This window comes from Scyliorhinus canicula, chromosome 9, assembly GCF_902713615.1.
Source record: "Scyliorhinus canicula chromosome 9, sScyCan1.1, whole genome shotgun sequence".
In the NCBI taxonomy this organism is placed as follows: Eukaryota; Metazoa; Chordata; class Chondrichthyes; order Carcharhiniformes; family Scyliorhinidae; genus Scyliorhinus; species Scyliorhinus canicula.
Window position 1 is genome coordinate 185,079,338 of NC_052154.1, and position 26,261 is coordinate 185,105,598.

At 45.5% G+C, this 26,261-nt stretch overlaps 1 protein-coding gene across 2 annotated transcripts in view; it reads right to left on the minus strand.

The window, feature by feature from the left end:
• Positions 1–26,261, minus strand: part of LOC119971954 (kinesin-like protein KIF18A) — a 111,924-nt gene that overhangs the window by 47,593 nt on the left and 38,070 nt on the right. For both annotated transcript variants that reach the window (XM_038808318.1, XM_038808319.1), the window contains exons 7-10: positions 15,411–15,587; positions 10,417–10,491; positions 9,749–9,864; positions 1,166–1,328 (exon numbers count right to left, since the gene is read on the minus strand). In XM_038808318.1, coding sequence (XP_038664246.1) covers positions 1,166–1,328; positions 9,749–9,864; positions 10,417–10,491; positions 15,411–15,587 — 531 coding nt within the window. The remainder of the gene's footprint in view (positions 1–1,165; positions 1,329–9,748; positions 9,865–10,416; positions 10,492–15,410; positions 15,588–26,261) is intronic.

Consider the following 26,261-nt stretch of genomic DNA (forward strand, 5'->3'; position numbering starts at 1 on the left):
AGCGGCCACCGATCCTTGGTTTGATGGGGGGCTAGCAGGCAGGCAGCATAGAGCACCTGGCTCCAGCTGTCGATACTGCCGGAGATTTGCCGGGTCTGCACAGACCCGGCCTGCCAAAGTGTCCCCACTTTGGCCAGCTCAAGACCACCGGACCTCAACAGTACCCCCAGCCCCTGCCAAGTCCTCCCATGCCCGCGGATCAGCTCTCCTCCGACTGCGGCAGCGCTGGACTCAGTCTGCAGCTGCCACTCTGAGTTCCCGACAAATAATAGCATTTGAGACCCACGCCATCGGGAACTTGGCAGGTCGGGGGCGGAGCATTGGGGGTGATGGGGGGGCTTTTGGAGCATCACGAAAGCGGAGCCCCTCCGATTTCAGCGTGAACGTTGATTCTCTGGCCGATCACTATTTCAGCGTAGATGATTGGAGAATCCCGCCCCTAATCTGTCAAGGTTTGGGCCTCACGGTAGCATGGTGGTTAGCATCAATGCTTCACAGCTCCAGGGTCCCAGGTTCGATTCCCGGCTGGGTCACTGTCTGTGTGGAGTCTGCACGTCCTCCCCGTGTGCGCGTGGGTTTTCTCCGGGTGCTCCGGTTTCCTCCCACAGTCCAAAGATGTGCGGGTTAGGTGGATTGGCCATGCTAAATTGCCCGTAGTGTAAGGTTAATGGGGGGATTGTTGGGTTACGGGTATACGGGTTACGTGGGTTTAAGTGGGGTGATCATTGTTCGGCACAACATCGAGGGCCGAAAGGCCTGTTCTGTGCTGTACTGTTCTATGTTCTAGGTGCAGCATTCATTCAGTACTGCCCTGAATGACAGCCTGGAGCATTGTGCTCAAGTCCTGGAGTGGAACTTGAACCCACAACCTTCTGACTTAGAGGTAAGAGTGCTGCCAGCAGAGTTACAGTTGATACCAAGAAAAGGATGTATTTCAGAAAATATCAACTTTTAAACAAAAAATTGCCAAGAGTAATTTTTTATGTAATGCTTTCCAAATTATTGAGAAGAAATAAAAACTGGCAGCAGCTCTCAGGTCATATGTACACAATTGTTGGAGAATTGCAGTTAGGGAGCCAAAATGGAAGTGTAACATTTTTAGGACCAGTCAATATGTTGACAGTAAATCAACTTTCCCACCCATGAAAGATTCAAACAATTTTACCTTTTCTGTTACATGCTCACAGGAAAACAGTTTGGCATGTTGCTGATAGCGTTGATAATAATACATTTTTAGCTCCATCTCTTTCAATTTCAGTTCTAAATCTAAGCAGGTAATCCTGATTTTTTGTCGATTGCTGAAGATATTTTCAAGGACTCGTTCAAATCTGGAAAAGTAAAGGAATATGACCAGGTCATTATTCTGCCATTTGTTTCTGTAGAATAAATGACTTGCAGAATTCAACTGAAGTTTTGCAAGTGCTTTAGAAGGAACAAATTTCATGTCTAATGTCCACTGATGTCCATTTCCAGAATTTGTCTGAAATGCTTCTGCAGGTCTCTTGCAGGTTGCATAATCCAAAACAAAACTAGCTTTATTTCAGTTTGTATCCGAATGCTCCACCTCAAAATAGGCCATGACATCAAAACACCTGGTGAATCAAGATACAGTCTAGTTTTCAGGTAGAACAGAGTGATGCTATGGGATAATTTCACCACGGCACACAGGAGATAATTTAATATCAATTCTGAAGTTATACTCTATGTACTTTTAAAATTTTATATTAAATCTTATTTCCACAGTGTGATGATTGGAAAATTTTAGGAAAATTGAATTATAAATGTAGAGGGCAATTTAAGGGTTAAAAGCCTGGGGTTAGTGTGCGTTTGACTGCAGTTGTCATGTTTTAAAAACAAATTCTGTTTGCAGAGCCTGGGTGTTTTTAGCAGCCAGAAGATTAAATTGATGAAGGAATGGACTTATCAGTCTGGGCTAATGCACAGCGGTTTGACTGGGGAGATCGCTGGGGAGTTAATATGCTTTTGCTGTCTGCAGGTTGGATTCTCCGTTTGGGAGACGAAGGGCTCGCTTCTCTGATTCTGAGGCTATGTCCGCAGGATCCGTCTGGTTTTATGACCAAAAAGTCAGCAGAGCCCCTGCACTGATCCTCCGTCCGGTGGGGGTGGCTAGTAGCCGCGCCACCTAAAGCCATTGCGGATACGACCGCAGAAGGGCCAGGTCCTTGGCCCGCATGCGCACGGCAGCCGCCGCAATGTACAACATGGCGCCGGCCACGTGCGGACCTGGCCTGCCACAAACTGCCCCCTTGTAACCCCCTCACCATCCCCGGACCACTACCCACCAGCCCCCACTGAAGCCACCCCTGCCAACAGAACGGCCCCCGTTAAAACACAAGTATTTCATGCTACAATGATTGAAATGATTCATTTGTTTCAAGAAGCTGCATGACATGAAAGACCAAATGTTATAGCTCATATGAGGTTTACTGCATTACTATATTAAATTCAGGTACTTCTTCACAAAGGTAGCTAAAACCTTTGCTGCACTATGGGGAAAGGAATATCCTGTGGCTTCCATATTGAATAGATTGCAAAGGCACTGAACATAAATTCTACTGAACATGCATTCTACTGACCAATGCAAGGAATAAGACTCATTCATCAATGTGTTAATATTTAATCCAACTAGAATACAGTGAAAATCAACTACCAACTTGTTTTTAGTTTTACCAGGACGACCATCAAAACATGAACACCTTTTACTTTAACTTATTCTGTTGTTAGACACAGAAAATGGCACCAACTGTTTTTCAAAAAGTTAAGAGACGTGACTATATTATGTAATCTCACTCTGACGTACTTGGTTTGTTGTTGACTGTTAAAATATTGATGCACAGAGACATTTACATCTCTCAGAATGACTTTATTCCAACGACTGATGTAAGAGACTGCTGAGAAGACTATTAATACTTCAGATTTTCTACTGCTGCTGCCAAGGCTATAGCATTTTTTTCAGTTCAGGGGCTTTGTTTACTAGCAGCAAATTACCATAATTTTTGTATGCAAACATGTAACTAATTTATGATGTTTCAAACAATTCCATTCAATCTATTTATTGCTCATCAAAAAGGGGGTTTTCTTTTCCCTTGCAAATACTTTTGCCATTATATATCAGTTATTGAAATTCACACAGCTACTTTTATCGTACCATAGATGGTCATTTTGACAAATTATAAAATTGTGCTTTGCTGCCACAATGTCAGAGCTCTTATAACTCCCATTTTGACATGCAATAAAGAGTAGTTTTAAATAAGATGTTATGTATACTCAGTGAAGCAGGTGTTCTAAAAATATCCGTTAGACATTATGTGCTTATTAAAATTACATTGAAAGACCTCTGAACCAAGCTGACCATACAAGTTATAATGTGGTTGCAGTGTTTATCCACTCAGCCTATTATCTATTCTTTGTTGTTTACCATCATAAATCATTGTTCAAAATAATTTAAAGTTATTAAAAAAAAATTGACTGTGTGAATATATGTCCAAATGAGGAAGTTATTTATTGATTAGATTTCCATCAAAAAGTCAGGATCAGCTCCATTTGCAATTCCTCAGATGATGAGGCAGTCCATGCCCACATGCAACCTGACTAGGACAACATCTAGGTTTGAACTGAAAAGTGGCAAAGTTAATGCCACAAGTGTCAGGCAATGATCATCTCCAAACAAGGTCCAAACATCCCAACGTAATGGTGTTACCATCACCAAATCTCCCATCATCAATATTTTTGGGTCTCTATTGACTAGATTTGTCACATAAATACCATAATTAGTAGAGCTGGTCAGGGGCTGGATATTTTTCAACATGGCTCTGCTCCCGATTCCCCAAAGCCACAATCACTTACAAAAGGCCCAATTTACCAATCCTCCTTCAACAGCACTTTCCAAACCTGTAATCTCTGCCACCTAGAAGGACAAGGGTGTTGGAAACATGGGAGCAACAGCACCTGCAAATTCCCCATTCAAGCCACACACCCCTCGTGGCTCGGAACTCTAATGCTGTTCCTGCATTGCCACTTGATTCAAATCCTGGAACTCCCTTCCTAACAGCACTGTGGAAGCACTTTCATGACATGCACACTAAGTATGCAGCTTATAACAGCCTTCTCAAGGGCAACTAACGATGGGCAATAAATTCTGGTTTTACCAGTCATCCCATATCGAGAGAATGAATGTAAAAGAATGAACATTTAGGTTTCAGACACAATTGTCCTGTTATTGTCAGATTCTGGCATCAGGAATTAATAACAAATCTCACAACCACTGAGTTCCTAATTTCCTCAGTCACAGAAACACATTTAGTCAAAAATAAATAGTTCTGCGACCCACAGTTGCCTCATTAATATTCCTTCACCGGGCAAAGGCAGGTAAACCGTGCTGGACCTCACTGAGGGCTTTACATTTGTGAACACTCTTACCAAAAGAGTAGGTGATAAAAGGAGGAAAAATAAAATTACATTATTCTTTGGGGTGCATTTTAAGGTGGGGTGGCGCATTCCTCCTCCACACCGCAGCCTGTCAAAAGGTTAGTCGGCACCTTTCTGACATTAAAATGGGCTGCCCCACAGTTATAATACACTGGGTGTGGGCTTAACAGCATGAGAATGGGACTTTCGACACTCAAACACATGAAGTCTCACTCTCAAGAATTGCCGTCCGAGTAGCCCCAGCAGCGCAAGAACACAGTAGAGGTTGCAGCTGTGTCTACAAGAAGCCTCGAGGAGAAAAATTCTGAATGTCAGACTTCAGGGCCAGTCTGGGCCTTTGGTCAAGGGGGGTTCTAGGGCATTGGTTGGGGGTGGGGGGGGGGGGGGATAGACATGCAGGTGGGACGTTTGAGAGGCTGTTGGGGATGTCCCTGATGGGCCCAGGGAACCCACCCATCAACCCACCTTTCTCCCTCCCTTAAGCGTGAACTGTTAGGGCTGGCCATCATTTCTCCATCTTCCCCCATCTAACGAGTTATAGCGGCAGGGGTGAAATGAGGTCCTTAAATTGCAACACAGGTCCTCAATCGGCCGTAGGGCAGGGAGCGGTCTGACACCTTACCCATTCCCCACATGGGAGACAGTTCAAGAATGGATGGGCTGACCACGTGCTTTATTTTCCGTGAACCCTGCCTGCATATACACGACAGGGTCTGTAAAATTCACCCATTTGCTTCAAATGACTTTTCTCTCACTGACCAGGGATGGTGGTGGAGTGGTATTGTCACTGGACTAAAAAAAAAGGGATAGTCCCAGATGACCATAGGCTGCTTTCCCCTTTGCTTTTGACTGAGGAAATTAGGAACTCAGTGGTTGTGAGATTTGTTATTAATTCCTGATGCCAGAATCTGATAATAACAGGACAATCGTGTCTGAAAAGTGATTTAACCGGAGTATCGCCACATCTCAGGAATTTAAAAAAAAACTGGAATTAAACATCTAATGATAATCATGAAATCATTGTCAATTTGTCCTAAAAACCCATCTGGTAATTAATATCCTTTAGGAAAGGAAATCTGCCATCCTTACCTGGTCTGTCCTACATGCGTCTCCAGAGCAGTCTGGGTGACATTTAAATGCCATCAGAAAAGGCCTAGCAAGCCACTCAGTGGCAATAAATGTTGGCCCAGCCAGGGACACCCAAATCTATGAATCAATAAAACCTTCTGCATTTTTGTTAATATTTTAGAGGTAATGGGTACGATTGAACGGACTCAAAATCCACTGAACAGTGTGTTTAGTGGGGTGCAACAGCACTTTGCTGTTTTTTGGCCTTAGGGAATTTCTCCGGCCAAGGTCTACATTGCGCCAGTCGGACCCAGTTGGGTGACTCGTGAGGTTTTACACCCAGCACAGAGCCCGATTTGGGGATTGTGCATGATTCACCGTTGCGCCCAGCTTCGCACCGGGCTCAACGAGGGTTATCAAATTGCACCCAATGTTTTGTCCTGGCAAGATTGAAGTTTAACTGTAGAAATTAGAATAAATTCATCTAAAGCAATTTGGAGTCTATTATACTTAAAAGGTTGAGCCAAGTTGACTTCAGGGGTGAGCAGCTAGAAAGGTGAGATTTTAAACAGTCGGTGGGCTTACTTAGCTGCAACTGTGATGTCCAATCCATTTGCAGAAGCGTCGCCTTGAGAGATAAATTATTTTGGGAATAAGAGCTAAATTAGTTTAAAAGCATGCAGTGAACCCTGAAAGGCTGCGTCATCAAGGAGGTGGATAGATATTATACAGTTCTCTGGTTTCAATTCATTTCAGTATTCTGCAGCAAGGGAAGGAGGAGGCTCAGAATAGCACTGGGAGCTATTCAGTGCCATTAGGGCTCAGAAGTCTTTTGGGAGTCGAGATGTTGGGTGGAAGGTTGTTGGTTCCGCGCTGGTGAGAGTTAGGCTTCAGAGGAAGCCCTGGGAGTGAAATATGGTTTGGTGCATTCGGGGGACTGGAGTTCAGAGAAACCCTGGGATAATGCCAGCTTAGTGAAGCTGGTGGTCTGTGAAAAAGCTGAATTGTTCCCAGTAATTAGAAGTGAGAACACAGTTTTGTGAATCTCATGTATGTTGGGTGGGAGTCTTCGATCGTCGACGCCAAAATCGCATTTGGCGATCGGCCGGAGAATCTACTTTTACGCTGGAATCAGGGGCGGTCCCGTTTTTGCGATGCTCCGCCCTCTCAAAAACAGCATACCCAGGGAATATATTGCACGCCGTATGGACGGCCTCAGAATGTCACCCAAGGCCCTCCCTTGATGGGCCGAGTCCCTGAGGGCGTGGGGTGCGTGGCCTCACAACTTTTGGGGACCTCGCGTGGCAGCTGTAGACTGTGTCCAGTGCCGCCACAGTCGGGGGAGCCCGGAGCAAAGTTGCACCACTCGCCGGCACAGGCATGCGGGCCATGGACCCGGCCATTCTGCGGCCGTATCCTCAGATAAAATGTGGGCTTTAGCTGCGGGGCCGCTGGCACCCCACCGGGCGGTGGATCGGTGCGGGGGCGGCGCCAAGTTTCTCGTCGTAAGACCAGACGGATCCTGCGGACACAGCACAGAATTGGAGAATCCAGCCCGTTGTCTCAGAAGAGACTGAACCATCAGGAGGAAAGCAGTTATTGAGGCAGTCCAAGTTGGAATGACTTTTGAGGGAATTCAAAGGCTGGATCTTGAAAATGTTATGAATACATATCTTGAAGAACTAAACTGATTTTTTCCCCCCAAAAAGGTGTTAAGTTCACTTTGGATTGTGAGCAAATTGCCTTTTCCAAGAAGTCACATGACTTCATCTAAATGACCAGCATGGTAGTTGAGGAGATGAGAACTATTTAAAGTTTGAGAAAAGAGGCCCTGGTGATTTTCTGGAAACCATCCTCTGTGTTTAACTTTTTTTGGACTCAGTTTTTGGAATAAACCAAAAAGAGAAGGATGCCCAACTCGCTCTCTCCCTGCCTCAGCTAAAATTCAGAGGTTATCAGTATCCTTGGAGAAATCCTCATACTGATATAGAAAATAAATTGTCTGTATTTGGGAATCTGAGATGAGAGATAGATCCCAAAGACATTGGGCTGGATTGTCCATTATTGGGACTATGTCCCCATGCTGGCGTCAAAACAGTGGAGTTTCACGCCAGAAAAGCTGGCATGAAAGGGACACAAATTCTTAGCCCTCTAGGGGGCTAGCAGGGACCTGGCGTAGATCTAGCAGCTTTTGCTGCAGTTATGGGCCCCCGCACTTCCGGGTCGGCGGCCGCCCATGCACACGGCGGCGGCCTCCAGTGGCCGTGCCATGCTCCATGGCGGACTCTGACCACAGAGTTGGAACCAAAAAAGAACCCCCCCTCCCCCGATTGGCCGCGCGCCTGACCCTCAACCCCCGCACAAACATTCCCCAGCTGCCTAGAAAGCCCCCCCCCGATCAGCCCGCCCACGTAAGGGCGTCTGCTGACTGAGTCCGCAGCCACCACGCGTGTATCCCGACCGGCTGGACCACATTATATCCACGCCATCAGGACTTCGGCCGGTCGGGGCCTTTGGCAATGGCCTCAGGCGGTATTCCCCGAGTATGTCACTTTGAGGCCCGCAAAATCGGGTAACCGGCGCCGGTCCCGACTCCTTGCGGGAAAATGGATTCTCCGCCCCCGCGCCGGCCACGATTTTTATTTACTTTTTCATGAAGTTTTCCCATTGGTCAAAAGATGTTCCCCCTCCCCCTTAAATAGCAACATCTGCAGAAACCCTATTTGTTTTGTCCTTTGTGTGCATGTGATGAGATTTAAAGGGGTAAATAGTTACACCTCTGGAAATACAAATTGGATGTCAACCGGTTTTTGCAACTTGCTTTTAAATAATACGTATTGTTTCATAATAAATCAACGATTCTGTGTTTATTGAAAGAAGCCTTGATAAAGTCTCTTATTCTGGGCCTTTCAGCAGCCAACGTAAACAATTGGTTCACATATGATGCGACCTGTGGAATAGTGGGGCTGGAGAAACTGGCACTCCTGTCATCCCGCTCATAACAAAAGTCAACAGTTAAAATTCCTCTTGAGGGAGGCAGTTAACAGGATTTTGTGACTCAAGAGGTCCATGATGACTGGGTGGGGTAAAGAGCTGTAGGACCTGTCTTGCTCACACCTGCCATTTAATGTGCAGTGTAGCATTTTGACCACAATTTGCCTGTCAATTCATGAATATGTCATGTTAATTCTGGATTTTAGAATGTAAAGATAGATATTGTAGACGGCTTTACTTTGCTGAATTAGTATATCACTTAAAACAAGCTGTTACTGGTCCCTAACTCAATTGCAACAACCAATTAGATGTTTTGTGATCAATGTTGTAATGTAGGTAACACAGAAGCAATTTGTACACAGCAAGATCCTACAAACAGAAATGAGATAATGGAAACAGCAGTCCGAGTCCAATAGGGTTGAAAGTCATCCTGACACTGAGGGAAAATAAAGGGTTTCTACTTGTCTTATGCACCTCTTTTATCCCTGCTGAGTCCCTGCAAGACATCTGCAGGGAGCTTGACACATAACGTCCAACAGTTTCTACATCACCTTTTGTGTCTGGGTGTTACATGGTTAATTCACTTTGGTATGCAGGTCTTGCATTCTCCCCTGGAGTAAACTTTGGAAGATCCAGGGTAATGTAATGAGGTGGGGACTGGGTTCATCTTTGTTCCGAGGAAATAGGCATTCCTAAGTGACAAATATCCCTACAATTAACTTTTAATTAACAAAAGACTATAATTTATTAATGACCTGGGTGAGGTCAAATGTGTGTTGTTCTCTAATAGCAGGCATACACCCTGTGGTACATCAATCCTCGGTTGTCTTACTCTGTTTCATCACCTATTCTTGAGTCAGTTAAAATCTAATTGGACACATGTCTGCTAAATTTTCACTTAGATATAAAAAGATAATTTTGAAAACACATCAAAGCATCAACAGAGTAGCAAGATCAAACAGGTTTTCAGTCGAAAGAGACATGCCCATTATTATTTTAACATTGAATTTGATATCTAAACAAACTCTGAGCTGCATAAGGACAAAAGGACTGAAGACGAAAAGGGCATGAAGGAGCCCATCAATCAATAATTAAATGCCTTACAGCAATATATATGTCCTGCATCTGCAAAGAAAACAACATTCCAAAATGCTGCACGAAAATGAGTGAAAAAGTATCTTCTTGAAAAATTGTGTGCCTTTGACTGTGAAACAAAAAAACGTGTTTGTAGGTATACCTTTTTATTTCATTTTCCTTTGAATTTGAACCGACCATAACATTTCGTCCATGGTTATTATGAACCAACAATTTTTCACTCTCATAAGCTTTCAATTTCTCTTTAAGCTCCATAATCTGTGAAACAGATAAGGCATAGAGGTCAGAGCCAACTCTTTAATTAAATCATCGTTTTAATATGAGCTATTTACAATTTTTGTTTCTTTAGGATGTGACTTCTCCAAAACCCTTCCCACTGACGTCCTGCCGACACAAACTTCAACCTGTCTAAAATTCCACTGTCTACATCGTATTCTACACCGTATTAGCCCATTATCGCTTGAAGGTGAGGGAATTGTTAGGAGGTCAGCAATGAAAGTAAATTTTCTGTCCTTGCTTCTTGGCCATTTGGAGGATGGTCCTCAACTAGCTCAGCCCTACCCTCCCAATATCTTTGCTTTCTCTCCCTACCTTTAGAAACCTTCCAAAAACCTAACTTCTGAATGTGCTTTTGGCAAACTCTTAACTTTGGATTTCACAAAAAAAATAGGACACTTGAGAAGAGTCAACAGAGATGACAAAGCATGGCAAATTTTGAGGTATACTGAAAATATATTTTATATTTTGGGCTGCCGTTTTGCATTCATGATGGACAAATGTCGTTGGTAATTTTATATAGTGACTATTTACCTCTTTCCTTTGCTCTTCACAAATCTTTGCATATTTACCCACGTGATTATTCAGATTCAAAACATTGCTCTTTATCTGCAGAAATGAAATTAAAATAGAGCAATTGCAATAAAGTATAATTAGAACAAAGTTATGTCAAGTAAAATAAAAAATTGCATCAAGATTACTTTCACATTTTATAAATACTATTGTTGGGAGTAAGGTCTGCAGAGAGGAGGAGAAAAAAATTGTTCTGGAATCTCTGACCATTCTGTGTAGTTTTACATTCCTGTCCCATGCAGAGAAATGGTCATAATGTTATGAACAGATTACAATAGGTTTACAGCAACCGACAAAGCAAAGATCCACCTTTTATGCACAAGGCAGGCTTTAGTTACATTACAGTCTGTGATGCATTAAATTAAAAAAGTTAAATATAATTAGATATATTTGTATGTAAACTTGTAAAAGACAAAATGCACATACGTGTGAATTAAATGCTCTACCATACTGAAAGATCAGGGGCGGGATTCTCCATTAGCCGACGCTGAAATCGGGAAAGGCGATTGGGCGGCCATCTTGCCACGCACCCCGGTGACCGCCCACTGTAGCCCGTGGTTCCACAGAGTGATACCGGCTGTATGGGTGACCAACCCCACCCCTGCCAACCATTGGCATGGGAAGGGCCTGACACCGGTACTGCCCGTCAGCAGGAAGGGTGCTGGGGCCAGAAGCCCTCGCAGTGTCTGGCACCTACAAGGCCAGGGGTGCGAAGGGCAGAGTGCCAGGGGGAATGGCTGGTGGTGGCATAGGAATGGGAGAGGAGGAAGGATGAGGGCGGGGAGTACTTGTGGGGTCAGGGGCAGCAGTGCCTGCTGGGGCCACCACGTAGCTCGGTGGACCTGACTGGGCATGGGGTATGCACCATGCTAATGTGTGTGCCTTTCACCCCTTGCAGACAATGGCTATCGGAATCGAACTGGGAAAAGTGTCCCTCACCCTGGCCTCTGCAGCCCTGCAGGGATGCACTGAGACAGTATGAGCAAGAGCTGCTAGAGGATGACCCTGCAGCTGCAGAACGTGTCCCAGTGGAACAGGAGTCAGCGGTGAGGATTGAGAGTTGGCCGTCCAACAGGCTAAGGAGGAAACGGGAAGAGGACACCTCATGAGGCCTCGTGTGTACCGGCAGCGCATGCCATTCGAGGACCTGATGAACTGGCACGCTGTTGAAAACTCCAGCTGAGCAGGGGGAACCATATGGCATATTTGCAGGATCATGGCGCACTTGCACTGCGGGGATATGGGGGAGGATACCCGCTCCCAGTGGCCATCAAGGTGATGGTCGCCACGGGGTCGTTCCAGGCGGCGAGTGGGGACCTGTCCGGAATCTTGCAGACTGCAGTGCACAGGTGCACCCACGTCAGCGTCACTGAGGCTCTGTATGCCCGGGCGTCACTAATTCAATGTGGATCGAGCCCACCAGGATGCAAGGGCAGCAGGGTTTTCAGTCACCACTGGGATGCCTCAGATACAGGGAGTAATTGATGGGATGCACGTTGCCTTATGAGCATGGGGACAGGCACAGAAGGCCGCACAATGTGTGTGCCGGGCCTAATTGTCTCCCATTTCCCTCACTGGGGAGCGAGGCCAACACGACAGATACCCCACCCCTCCTCTCTCCAGCCGATCACCGTTTACTGTGAAATTTGTTTTTACAGATTTGAGCCCTAGCCCTTAACGCTAGACAACTTAACTGATGTCGACCTTTCTGGCCTTACGAGACTTGACGCTATGTCTCGGTGGAATTCCAGGTAGTACATCAGGAGTGGCCTCCTGTGAATCCCACCCTATAACTTGGGTCCCCTTGGCTGTCCCCTGGAGCAATATAGCCTGGATGGGACCGGTAGTCGCTTCGGTGTCCCAGGTGGCGTGGTGCCGCACTGTTCTGCCCACTGTCCATCAGATGTGCCATGGTTAGGAGACATGACGAGAGTATCTGAGGCGCTGTGGTATTGCGGCAGCAATCCTTCGGGAGTCACCAGCCAAGCGCCCCATCACGCCCTCCTCCCTCGGGGTGCTGGATGGCCCTCGAGCTATTCCTTAGAAAGGGGGTGCGACTGGAGAGAACCCTGTGGGTTCCCCCGCCATCTGGAGGCCTGCTACCGTCTCGAACAGGGTCCCAATGCTCATGGCATCCAGCACAGGGAGTGGACTTCCTCCCACCAGTGACTGTGCCACCTCCCTGTGACTGGCTCAGGCCGGCCAGCGCCTAGGCAATGCCGTCGAGGCCCTCAGTCATAACTAGGCCAAGCTCAGGAATGTCGCTGCAATGTCCAGGTGACTATAGTACATGGCTGCCTGTGACAGGGCAGCACTGTCCTGTGCCTCGTTCACCGCCCGCATTGAGTCCTTGAACATCCTGATCCATGGCCAATAGCCCCCCACCCTGTGGTTTTGACCTGGGTGGCACGTATTATCTGCACTGCCTCCTGCCCTTGCAGGCGTATGGACTCCTCTGCTGCACCTGCAGGCACTGAATGTTTGCTGACAGCCCCTCAGGGCTCCTCTGGCTCATGCTTGCATCTTCACTCTGACTGTTCGCCCCCTCGGGGGTTCCTACCTCCACCTGATGTATCACAGCATGTATGTCATGTGCACCAGATAGTGCCCCAGGAACCTCTTCACTAACATGCCCAACCGAGGCGAGTGTCTCTGGGAGGGTGGAGGGTGCAGCTGTGACGGGAAGTCAGTGTAGTCTCTGGACTGGTTCTCCGGGGTGTCTCAGCTGTGGTTTAGGGGCTCTCAGCGCTTCCGGTTCCTCATCTTCGAAGGTATCCGCTTGGGGGCCGGGGAGACACCAGAAGGGCCCACCTCATCGCCAGAGGATCCTGCAAGTCACAAGGCATGATTGGATTGCAGTTTGGGGTGGTGGGGCATGTGGGGGTGGAGCTACACATGGCATGGGAAACAGGAACTCAGCGGGGCACACTTGCTCGCTCGATGCTGACTTCCGCCTTGGTGACTGCCCTCACTCCGGGCCCACCAATCAGGTCCAGTGCCCGCTGCGGTGAAGTGCTGCAGACCCGGTGGTCCTCCTCCGATCTTCTCTCTCTTGGCGGTTATGCACCGCCATCTCCTGAGGGGGAGGGGTGGCACATTGTTAGGCAGTTGGATACATGCAGTTTAGGTGGGCAGCTGGTGGCCTTTGTGTCCAGGGGGCCGGTACGGATGCTGACGTGTGGTACAGGGTCGGGTAAGCACGCAACTGCCGGCGGGTGGGTGGGAAGGGGGGTAGTGGTTGAGACTCAGTGCTGCTCACTTACCCTGGATGGTGAGCGGCTTGGGTGGGAACTTGTAGGTATCTGCTGCCTTTTTCGATCTAGATGGCAGAGGTTCCATCTGAGGAGGCTTAGTGAGTTGCTGCACTGCATCTTGTACATGATACACAATGTTGCATCAGTGGTGGAGGGAGTGAATGTTTGTGGATGGGAGTACCAGTCAAATGGGCTGCTTCACCCTTGATGGTGTCAAGGTTATAGCTGTACTCATCCAGGCAAGTGGAGAGTACTCCATTACAATCCTGATTTGTGTCTTGTAGATCGCGGACAAGCTTTGGGAAATCAGGTGAGTTACTTGCCATTGGATTTCTAGCCTCTGATCTGCTATTTATATGGCTAGTCCAGTTCAGTTTCTGCTTAATGCCCATGATGTCGATAGTGAGGGATTCAGCGATAGTAATGCCAGTGAATGTCAAAGTGCAATGGTTAGACTCTCGTGTTGAAAAAGATCATTGCCTGGCACTTGTGTGGCATTAAAGTGACTTGCCACTTCACAAACCAAGAATGTGCATTGTCCAGCGACCTTGCTGTATTTGGACATGGACTCCTTCAGTATCTGATGAGATGCGAATGGTACTGAACAATGCACAGCGAACATCCCACTTCTGAGGGAATGAAGGTCATTCATGAAGCAGCTGAAGCTGGTTGTGCTGAGGACATGACACTGCAGTAATGTCCTGGAACTTAGATGAATAACCTCCAACAATCACAACCATCTTCCCTTGTGCTAGGTATGACTCCAGCCGGTTATATCCCGATTCAAATGGACTCCAGTTTTGCAAGTGTTCCTTGATGCCACATTCGGTGAAATGCTGCCTTGATGTCAAGGACAGTCACTCTCCCCTCATTTATGGATGATGTGAAGATGCCGGCGTTGGACTGGGGTGAGCACAGTAAGAAGTCTTACAACACCAGGTTAAAGTCCAACAGGTTTGTTTCAAACATTAGCTTTCGGAGCACTGCTCCTTCCTTCACCTGAGGAAGGAGCAGTGCTCCGAAAGCTAGTGTTTGAAACAAACCTGTTGGACTTTAACCTGGTGTTGTAAGACTTCTTACTGTGCTCATCTTTGGAGTTCACCCCTTTTGTCCATGTTTGAACCAAGACTGTAAAGAGGTCAGGAGATAAGTGACCCTGGCAGCATCCAAACTGAGCGTCAGTGAGCAGTTTATTGTTAAGGGTGTGCCATCCCAGAGCTGTTGATGACCCATTTCATAATTATACTGATGATCGAGGAGACTGATGGGACAGTAATTGAACAGGTTAGATCTGTCCGGCTTTTTGTGTACAGGATATACCCGGGCAATTTTCCACATTGCTGGACAGATGCTTGTGTTGAAGCTGTACTGGAACAGTTTGGCTAGGGGTACGGCAAGGTTTGGTGCACAAGTCTATTGCCGAAACATTGTCAGGGGCCATAGCCCTTGCATTATTCAGTGCCTATCTCGGAGTGAATCGAATTGGCTGCAGAATAATAACTGTGAGAATGGGATCCTCCCGAGCAGTCAGAGATGGATAATCCACTTTAGCCAGGACTTAATTACATCTGCACCTTGATCAGGGTATCTTTCCAATAATGTTGTTTCACAAGAAGAATATATTGGGCTTTACTTTCCATGTGCTCTCCTATGGGAGATGAATTGACAAATACTGTATGTAAAAACACACACAAAACTTACTGAAGATTTGATGTCTTTCGCTCTATTGGCATACTTTAGGGTATTATATGTGTCCTCATAAAACAAAGAAGATGGGCTGATAGCAGCTATCATTATCGTCTGGCAATTTCCTCCCAGAGAGTCCTTCAATAGTCGTGTTAATTTACTATTCCTGTATGGAATATGTTGGTTTTTTCTCTGGAAAAAAAAAAGACCCAGTCAAGTACTTACTTAGCAAAAGTTCCCCATAATATTAAGCATAGTCTTTTACTGAAAAGATAGGTCTCGTTCAACGTGAAAATATTTGCATGCACATCTAATTAAATCAAAATTCTACAAGTCTCTTAAGCAAATGAGCAACAAGCGCGAGTTGGGAGAGTCTGCCCATATTTGGGGGCTTAAGAGCACGTTTCAACTCTCAGTATGAAGTTGGAGAGGATTTGATTGCTTTTTTCCCCTCTGACAACTCGTGTTCAACAGGCAGTGATAATTGTTACTAATTTGATGTGCTGGAAATTGAATTTGGCAAGTTGATAACAATTACATTTCAGCGGGAATAGTTAAGACAGGATAATGCAGGACAGCCGATAGCACTCTTGCCTCAGAATCATATATTATGTGCTCAAGTCCTCGTCAGGGCTTGGAAACGTAATGCAAACTGACACACAGTGTAATATTGAGAAAGTGCTTTGGAACGAGACATTGCACAGCGGCTCCACCTGCCTGTTTAGGTGAATGTAAAAGATCATAAGACATTATTTGACGAGGAGCAGGTGACTCTGCCAATGCCCTGGCTAAAATTCCTTCTCAACAGAGACGGAAATGTAAAAGAAATTCATGAGTGTGGTTTGGGGATCACACACACTCATAGTGGTCAATCGTCCTCATAAATGGCCTAGAAAGTTGTTCCATTGAAAATAAACCATGTTAAAGTACAGAAGAGAAGGAAAACAAAATCAGACACATCCATCAGCTATTGCACTGCGCAAGATTGTTAAATTTGGGAAAGTTCAGCCCAGTTGAGTTTGAAAAATCTTCCTCAATATCATCTCGGAACTAGTGCCCAAGCTGGGAGAAACGATTCATGAAATGGTTAACCAACAACCTGACGTCGGTGTACTCACACAATCATATAAGAACATAAGAACTAGGAGCAAGAGTAGGCCATCTGGCCCCTCGAGCCTGCTCCGCCATTCAATTAGATCATGGCTGATCTTTTGTGGACTCAGCTCCACTTTCCGGCCCGAACACCATAACCCTTAATCCCTTTATTCTTCAAAAAACTATCTATCTTTACCTTAAAAACATGTAATGAAGGAGCCTCAACTGCTTCACTGGGCAAGGAATTCCATAGATTCACAACCCTTTGGGTGAAGAAGTTCCTCCTAAACTCAGTCCTAAATCTACTTTTTCTTATTTTGAGGCTATGTCCCCTAGTTCTGCTGTCACCCGCCAGTGGAAACAACCTGCCCGCATCTATCCTATCTATTCCCTTCATAATTTTAAATGTTTCTATAAGATCCCCCCTCATCCTTCTAAATTCCAACGAGTACAGTCCCAGTCTACTCAACCTCTCCTCATAATCCAACCCCTTCAGCTCTGGGATTAACCTAGTGAATCTCCTCTGCACACCCTCCAGCGCCAGTACGTCCTTTCTCAAGTAAGGAGACCAAAACTGAACACAATACTTCAGGTGTGGCCGCACTAACACCTTATACAATTGCAACATAACCTCCCTAGTCCTAAACTCCATCCCTCTAGCAATGAAGGACAAAATTCCATTTGCCTTCTTAATCACCTGTTGCACTTGTAAACCAACCTTCTGTGACTCATGCACTAGCACACCCAAGTCTCTCTGAACAGCGGCATGCTTTAATATTTTATCGTTTAAATAATAATCCCGTTTGCTGTTATTCCTACCAAAATGGATAACCTCACATTTGTCAACATTGTATTCCATCTGCCAGACCCGAGCCCATTCACTTAACCTATCCAAATCCCTCTGCAGACTTCCAGTATCCTCTGCACTTTTCGCTTTACCACTCATCTTAGTGTCATCTGCAAACTTGGACACATTGCCCTTGGTCCCCAACTCCAAATCATCTATGTAAATTGTGAACAATTGTGGGCCCAACACGGATCCCTGAGGGACACCACTAGCTACTGATTGCCAACCAGAGAAACACCCATTAATCCCAACTCTTTGCTTTCTATTAATTAACCAATCCTCTATCCATGCTACTACTTTACCCTTAATGCCATGCATCTTTATCTTATGCAGCAACCTTTTGTGTGGCACCTTGTCAAAGGCTTTCTGGAAATCCAGATATACCACATCCATCGGCTCCCCGTTATCTACTGCACTGGTAATGTCCTCAAAAAATTCCACTAAATTAGTTAGGCATGACCTGCCTTTTACGAACACATGCTGCGTCTGCCCAATGGGACAATTTCTATCCAGATGCCTCGCAATTTCTTCCTTGATGATAGATTCCAGCATCTTCCCTATTACCGAAGTTAAGCTCACTGGCCTATAATTTCCTGCTTTCTGCCTACCTCCTTTTTTAAACAGTGGCGTCACGTTTGCTAATTTCCAATCCACCGGGACCACCCCAGAGTCTAGTGAATTTCGGTAAATTATCACTAGTGCATCTGCAATTTCCCTAGCCATCTCTTTTAGCACTCTGGGATGCATTCCATCAGGGCCAGGAGACTTGTCTACCTTTAGCCCCATTAGCTTGCCCATCACTCCCTCCTTAGTGATAACAATCCTCTCAAGGTCCTCACCTGTCATAGCCTCATTTCTATCAGTCGCTGGCATGTTATTTGTGTCTTCCACTGTGAAGACCGACCCAAAAAACCTGTTCAGTTCCTCAGCCATTTCCTCATTTCCCATTATTAAAACTCCCTTCTCATCCTCTAAAGGACCAATATTTACCTTAGCCACCCTTTTTTGTCTTATATATTTGTAAAAACTTTTACTGTCTGTTTTTATATTCTGAGCAAGTTTACTCTCATACTCTATCTTACTCTTCTTTATAGTTTTAGTAGCTTTCTGTTGCCCCCTAAAGATTTCCCAGTCCTCTAATCTCCCAGCAATCTTTGCCACTTTATATGCTTTTTCCTTCAATTTGATACTCTCCCTTATTTCCTTAGATATCCACGGCCGATTTTCCCTCTTTCTTCCGTCCTTCCTTTTTGTTGGTATAAACCTTTGCTGAGCACTGTGAAAAATCGCTTGGAAGGTTCTCCACTGTTCCTCAACTGTCCACCATAAAGTCTTATGATAACTGATAAGTCGGATGTTAACTGATATTTATCAGTTAACATCCCTGATGCACCATCATTCTCGAATGTGCCAATTCCACTGGAAAGACAGATCCACCAAGGTATGCAAATGGACCTGGGAATCCTCAGCATTAGTTGTGAACCTCATGTCATCTGACTGCTTCAAATCAAAATGATCAAGGCAAGCAGTTGATCATCACAACTAAGTTGGCACTTCATTTTTTGAAGAAAAAATGTGTCTGCACCGGTACCCTTGGAAAGAGCACCCCAAACCTATCCCTGTAACTCTACATAACCTTTTTGGACACAAAGGGCAATTTAGCTTGGCCAATTCACTTAACCTGCATCTTTGGGCTCTGGGAGGAAACCTGATAAACCCAGAGGAAACCTACGCAAACACGGGGAGAACATGCAGACTCCACACAGTGACCCAAGCCAGGAATCAAACCTGGGACCCTGGAGCTGTGAAGCAACTGTGCTAACCACTGTGCTACCGTGCTGAGGAGACTATAATAGGTTATAGGAGTGGGCAAAGATCTGGAAAATGGAGTACATTGGCAAGAAGAATAAAGTAATTATCTAAATGGTGACACATCACAGAGCCGAGATCTGGGTGTCCTATGGCATGAATGAAATGAAACGAAAATCGCTTATTGTCACAAGTAGGCTTCAATGAAGTTACTGTGAAAAGCCCCTAGTCGCCACATTCCAGCACCTGTTCGGGGAGGCTGGTACGGGAATTGAACCGTGCTGCTGGCCTGCCTGGGTCTGCTTTCAAAGCCAGCGATTTAGCCCTGTGCTAAATCAGCCAGCATGAATAACAAAGGCAGGTATAACAAGTAATTAGGAAAGTTAATATACTGTCATTAATTGTGAGGGAAAGTAGAGACGTTATGCTTCAGTTGCATATGGCATTAGTGAAACCATATCTGGAATATTGTGTACAGTACTGGTTTCCTTAAACAAGGAAAGGTGTAAATGCGTTAGCAGTCCAGAGAAGGTTTACTAGACAAATACCTGGAATGGGTGGATTGTTTTATGAAGAAAGCTTGGGCAATATAGGCTTGAATTGGATTGGATTTGTTTATTGTCACGTGTACTGAGGTACAGTGAAAAGTATTTTTCTGCGAGCAGCTCAACAGATCATTAAGTGCATGCAATGAAAAGGAAATAAGAGAAAATACATAATTGTGCAACACAAGGTACACAATGTAACTACATAAGCAACGGCATCGGATGAAGCATACAGGGGTGTAGTGTCAATTAAGTCAGTCCATAAGAGGGTCGTTTAGGAGTCTGGAACAGCGGGGAAGAAGCTGTTCTTGAGTCTGTTTGTGAGTGTTCTCAGACTTCTGCATCTCCTGCCCGATGGAAGAAATTTGAAGAGTGAGTAAGCCTGGTGGGAGGGGTCTTTGATTATGCTGTCCGTTTTCCCCAGGCAGCAGGTGTAGATGGAATCAATGAATGGGAGACAGGTTCGTGTGATGGACTGGGCTGTGTTCACAACTCTCTGCATTTCTTGCAATCTAGGGCCGAGCAGTTGCCATACCAGGCTGTGATGCAGCCAGATAAGATGCTTTCTATGGTGCATCTGTAAAAGTTGGTAAGAGTGCCGAATTTTGTTAGTTTCTTGAGGAAGTATAGGCGCTATTGTGCTTTCTTGGTGGTAGCGTCGACGTGGGCGGACCAGGACAGATTTTTGGAGATATACTCCCCTAGGAATTTGAAACTGCTAACCATCTCTACCTCGGCCCCGTTGATGCTGACAGGGGTGTGTACAGTGCTTTGCTTCCTGAAGTCAATGACCAGCTCTTTAGTTTTGCTGGCATTGAGGAAGGGATTGTTGACGCTGCACCACTCCACGAGGTTCTCTATCTCCCTCCTGTATTCTGACTCGTCGTTATTCGAGATCTGCCCACTATGGTCGTATCGTCAGCAAACGTGTAGATGGAGTTGGAACCAAATTTTGCCACGCAGTCGTGTGTGTACAGGGAGTAGACTAGGGGGCTATGTACGCAGCCTTGCGGGGCTCCGGTACTGAAGACTATTGTGGAGGTGATGTTGTTTATTCTTACTGATTGTGGTCTGTGGGTCAGAAATTCGAGGACCCAATTGCAGAGTGAGAAGCCAAGTCCTAGGTTTTGGAGCTTTGATATGAGCTTGGCTGGGATTATGGTGTTGAAGGCGAAGCTGTAGTCAATAAATAAGAATCTGATGTAGGAGTCCTTGTTGTCGAGATGCTCTAGGGATGAGTGTAGGGCCAGGGAATCGGTGTCTGCTGTGGACCGATTGTGGCGGTATGCAAATTGCAGTGGATCAAGGCGTTCTGGGAGCATGGAGGATGACCAACCTCTCGAAGCACTTCATTACGACTGAAGTCAGGGCACCGGACGGTAGTCATTGAGGCACTTTGCCTGGTCTTCTTTGGCACCGGTATGATGGCGGTCTTCTTGAAGCAGGTGAGGACCTCAGAGTGGAGTAGGGACAGGTTAAAGATGTCCGCGAACTCATCTGCCAGCTGGTCAGTGCAGGCTCTGAGTGCACGACCAGGGATCCCGTCTGGGCCTGTCGCCTACCGAGGGTTCACTTTCATGAAGGCCAATCTGACTTCGGAAGCTGTGATGGTGGGTATGGGTGAGTTATGAGCTGCTCGGGCTCACAACAGTGAATTGTTGGTTACCTGCTCGAACCGAGCATAGAATGCATTGAGTTCATTGGGTGGGGTGCGCTGCTGCCGGAGGTACTGCTCAGCTTCACTTTGTAGCCCATTATGTTGTTTAGTCCTTGCCCCAACTACCGAGAGTCTGTCTGTGACTCTAGCTTGTTTTGATATTCTCTCTTAGCATCTTGGATGGCTTTGCGGTGGTCGTACCTACATTTCTTGCATAGGTCAGGGATGCCTGACTTGAACGCCTCAGACCTGTCCTTCAGTAGGGAGTCAATCTCACGATTGAGCCATGGTTTCCGGTTGGGGAACATACTTACTGCTTTCTCTGGCACGCAGTCGTCCACACATTTGCTGATGAAGTCTGTGTAGGCTTGTATTCATTGGAGTTTAGAAGTGTAAAAGGCAATTTGATTTGACTCCTCCCAATCAGGAAAGTGATGGAAGGAGCCATAAGCAACAGCAGCTCATCAACAACCTACTTACTGATGTTGATTTCAGGTTCTGTCATTTGCTTTCAGGTCTCAGGCATCAGCTTTTGTATCCACATATGGATCAAGTTGGCCTTGACATCAATGTTGCATTTATAAAAATTCATTTCTGGCTTGCTAGCTAGACCATTCTTAATTACATTTGAATAGAGTTCTCTAGGCCAGACTAGGTTAAGGATGGCAGTTTACAAGATTTTTACAACAATCATTTTTACGACAGTGGTTTCATGATCACCGTTTAATTTTTAATTTAACTTTTAATTGCGGATTTAAAAAAACAAAATCAAATTTCACATGGTGGGATTTGAACTCGGGTCTCCAGAGCATTACTCTGGGTCTCTGGATTACTGGTCTAATGACAATATCACTGGAGATGGACAGGGAAGGGATCCAGTCCATCCAATACAGTACAGTATGACACTATAAAACCTAGGTCCCATCTGACTGGAAAATAGCGAATGACTCCTCCATTCAAGAAAGGTGTGGGAGTCAGAAACCAGAAAACTACAGGCCAGTGAGCTTAACATCTGGCATAAGGATGATGCTAGAATCTATTATAAACAAAATGTGGAGATGCCGGCGATGGACTGGGGTGAGCACAGTAAGAAGTCTTACAACGCCAGGTTAAAGCCCAACATGTTTGTTTCAAACACTAGCTTTCGGAGCACTGCTCCTTCCTCAGGACCTGAGGAAGGAGCAGTGCTCCAAAAGATAGTGTGTGAAACAAACATGTTGGACTTTAACCTGGCGTTGTAAGACTTCTTACTATTATAAACAAAAGTATAGCAAGTCACTTCAAAAATCGCAATGTAATCAGGCCAAGTCAACATGGCTTTGTGAAACAGAAATTGTATTTGACTAATGCAATTGGAGTTCTTTGAGAACTATAAGCAACGTGGAGAAGAGTTATGATGGACTAAGATTTTCAGAATATATTTCACAACGTGCAACATCATCGTTTGTGACACAAAATAAGATCACAAAATAAGGTGTAGGAGCTCCTTGGATGAAAGGGTTGTCTTATGAGGAAAGATTGGACTTGTATACAATGGACCGATAAGATGAGAGGTGACCATATTGAAACATCGGGGTCTTGACAGAGTGGATGTAGAAAGGATAATTCTCCTTGTCAGAGACAATAACTAGGGGACACAGTTGAAATACATTTTTTTCTTCCAGAATTGTGACACTGTTGGATTCTCTTCCCAAGACAACGGTGGAAGCAGGGTCCTTGAATATTAAGGCAGAATTAGATGGATTCTTGACTAACAAGGGGGTACTCAGGGAAGTCACATCGAGGCCACATTCAGATCAGCCATGATCTTATCAAATGGCCGAGCAGGCTCGACGGGTTGAATGGCCTAACTTGTACATTCAAAACCAATGACAAAAAGCACTGAAGGCAGCTCCAGTTTTTTGGTCAGCGTTGATTATCTGATAGCCCCAGTGGAGTAGAATATTGCAGCTCAATTTCTTACTGTTTTCCTATTGCTCCAGCTGTCCATTTTCTAATTCTACTGTTTCAAATAGCAGTCTGAAGATTCTTCTTGACAGCTTCATGAGATGACTTTAGCTAATTAATAATCCACTCCTCATCATGTTCCTTTAAAATAGTTTTGGTTCTTAATTCTTTTTTAATCCCATTTCAGAACTGCAAAATAATGTCTTTATTAAAATAATCTCGTGAATCATAAGATATTCGACTTAGTACGTCAGAATATTTAAATCACTGGAATGTCTCCAGCACATTTATTTGACTTTCTAATTATAATTGTGCAAACACCAGATTCCCACTGAATTTGAATTAATTCAGTATTTTTAATTAACTGCCCATAGAACTTGAAAGTTATGCAGAATAGTCCTTCATTCCATTAAAATGTTATTTCGCTCATGTGGCACTGAGCAACACGTTCAATTTTCCCATATAAGGTAGTTGATTATTTGCTCATATATTGTTATTTATTCTTTGTAGCATCCACATTTTATTTTAGAAAAAGACAGCCAAAAAATAAAATTTGTGACAATGAGATCGCATAGAACTATTTCAAACATTTGCAGGATGTTACTGTTCGCACACTGCAACAGTATTTTATATTTCAAAAGACTGAGGGCTCTTGCAGTGCCAGGAAACATGGGCTACTCAATTCTATTTGTGTTGAATAAGGGGCCTGAACGGGGAAAGTGCGGCCGAGGCCGCCCATAGCCCCTTTTTTTTAACACCGGGGAGCTCTGCTCGCCGGAATTCCCTGTTGTAGCGAGCGCTCGAGATGCCATTTAAAAATGGAGACTCTATTTCCCGAGGCCCACAAATAAAATCCCCAACATCTAACCCAGCCCGAACAAACGCAACATGGGGGGGTCCCAGGCAACCCCCCCGCACCCTCTAACCTCAACAGTGGGAAAATCTGCCTCAATCATGCATGCGCAAAAAATGCCAGTTTGGTAGTGCCAACCTGGCACCATGGCAGTGTCCCCTGGGCACCGTGGCAGTGCCAGGATGGCACTGCCAGGGTACCACCCTGCCCAATGGGCATGCAGCTGGGGGCCACCCGATCTCCTAGGAGACCTCCACGAGTGCCGTTCCGTCTGGTCCCCGTTTGTGGGGACCAGTGCTGAACGGCACTCGCCCCAGGTGAAGGGACTGAATTCCAAGCCTCAGGGACCTCGGGAATCTGCACATTAGAGTAAGGCTTATTGTTCGCTCTCATATGCATTTTTGCAAAATACTGATCACGCCCATTGTGGGCGGGATTCTCCTTTCAACAATCTCATGAGGCGGATCATGGGAGCGGGGTCTCCCGGCTTTCACCGGCCACATTGCACCACAGCGAGATACCTTTTTGGTGCAGTGTGACCAGAATATCGCACCCCGATCGTTTTTATTTCTCTTATAAGTAAGAACACTCATGCTCATTTGTTTATTAAAGTTAACGCCAAAACTGCTTGACGTTTTTCTGCAGTATCATTCATCTCTGTGCACACAGGCAAACAAATGTAGAAACCTGTGAAGAGCCTTGGAACGTTGTATCATGTTAAAGGCTGTCAGAAGTTATTATTGAATCAAGGCCAGGGAGATAAAATTAACCTAAGCAAGATTACAGTAATGGAAAAAGTAATGGCACTTCGTAAAATTAAAGAGTGACAAACTCCCCAGGACCAGGGTGTAGAAGTGGTAGCGGGGAGCATTGCCAGTGCCCCAAGTATAAATGTCTCAAGATGCATTGAGGTCTTCACTGATTCAGGAAGCATTTCTTTTGATTGGAAAATTGCACGTTACTCTGCTTTAAGAAATGGTAAGAAGTCTTACAACACCAGGTTACGGTCCAACAGGTTTGTTTCAAATCACTAGCTTTCGGAGCACTGCTCCTTCCTCAGGCGAATGAAGAGGTAGGTTCCAGTAACATATATATATAGACAAAGTCAAAGATGCAAGACAATGCTTTGAATGAGAGTCTTTGCAGGTAATTAAGTCTTTACAGATCCAGAGATAGGGGTAACCCCAGGTTAAAGAGGTGTGAATTGTCTCAAGCCAGGACAGTTGGTAGGATTTTGCAAGCCCAGGCCAGATGGTGGGGGATGAATGTAATGCGACATGAATCCAAGGTCCCGGTTGAGGCCGTACTCATGTGCGCGGAACTTGTCTACAAGTTTCTGCTCGGCGATTTTGCATTGTCGCGCGTCCTGAAGGCCGCCTTGGAGAACGCTTACCCGGAGATCAGAGGCAGAATGCCCTTGACTGCTGAAGTGTTCCCCGACTGGAAGGGAACATTCCTGCCTGGTGATTGCCGTGCGATGTCTATTCATCCGTTGTCGCAGCATCTGCATGGTCTCGCCAATGTACCACGCTTCGGAACATCCTTTCCTGCAGCGTATGAGGTAGACAATGTTGGCTGAGTCGCACGAGTACGTACTCAGCCAATGTTGTCTAACTTCCACTTTTGGTCAGTCTGCAGGCCCTTATACTTTCAAACGGGTGATGAACGATAAAAATCTTTATTAAGAGTCACAAGCAGGCTTACACCAACGCTGCAACACCCAACAGGCCGGGAATTGCTCGCAATTCGCTCCGACAGAGTGCTGGCTCATTTGCATGCCCTGACTCGCTTACCAAATAGTGACCGCCCCCCCCCCACACCCACAACGGAAGTGCAAATTGTACGATACTGTTGCAAATAGGATCAGAGTGCCCCACATTGCAAGAGCTAGCGAGGCAAAACAGGTCAGTGAGCTCTATCATGATGCTTGATTTCCGGCTAAAATATGTATTGAAGTCTGCAAAGGTCTTTTCCACCCTTCTCTTAAGTGGACATTGTCAGCTATAATGGTATAAAGGAACAAATTAACCCATGCTTCTGCTCTTTAGGCCTGATGGTGCTCAATATCAGAAGCGTTTCTTCCATATCTTCCACTTTTGGTCAATTTGCAGGC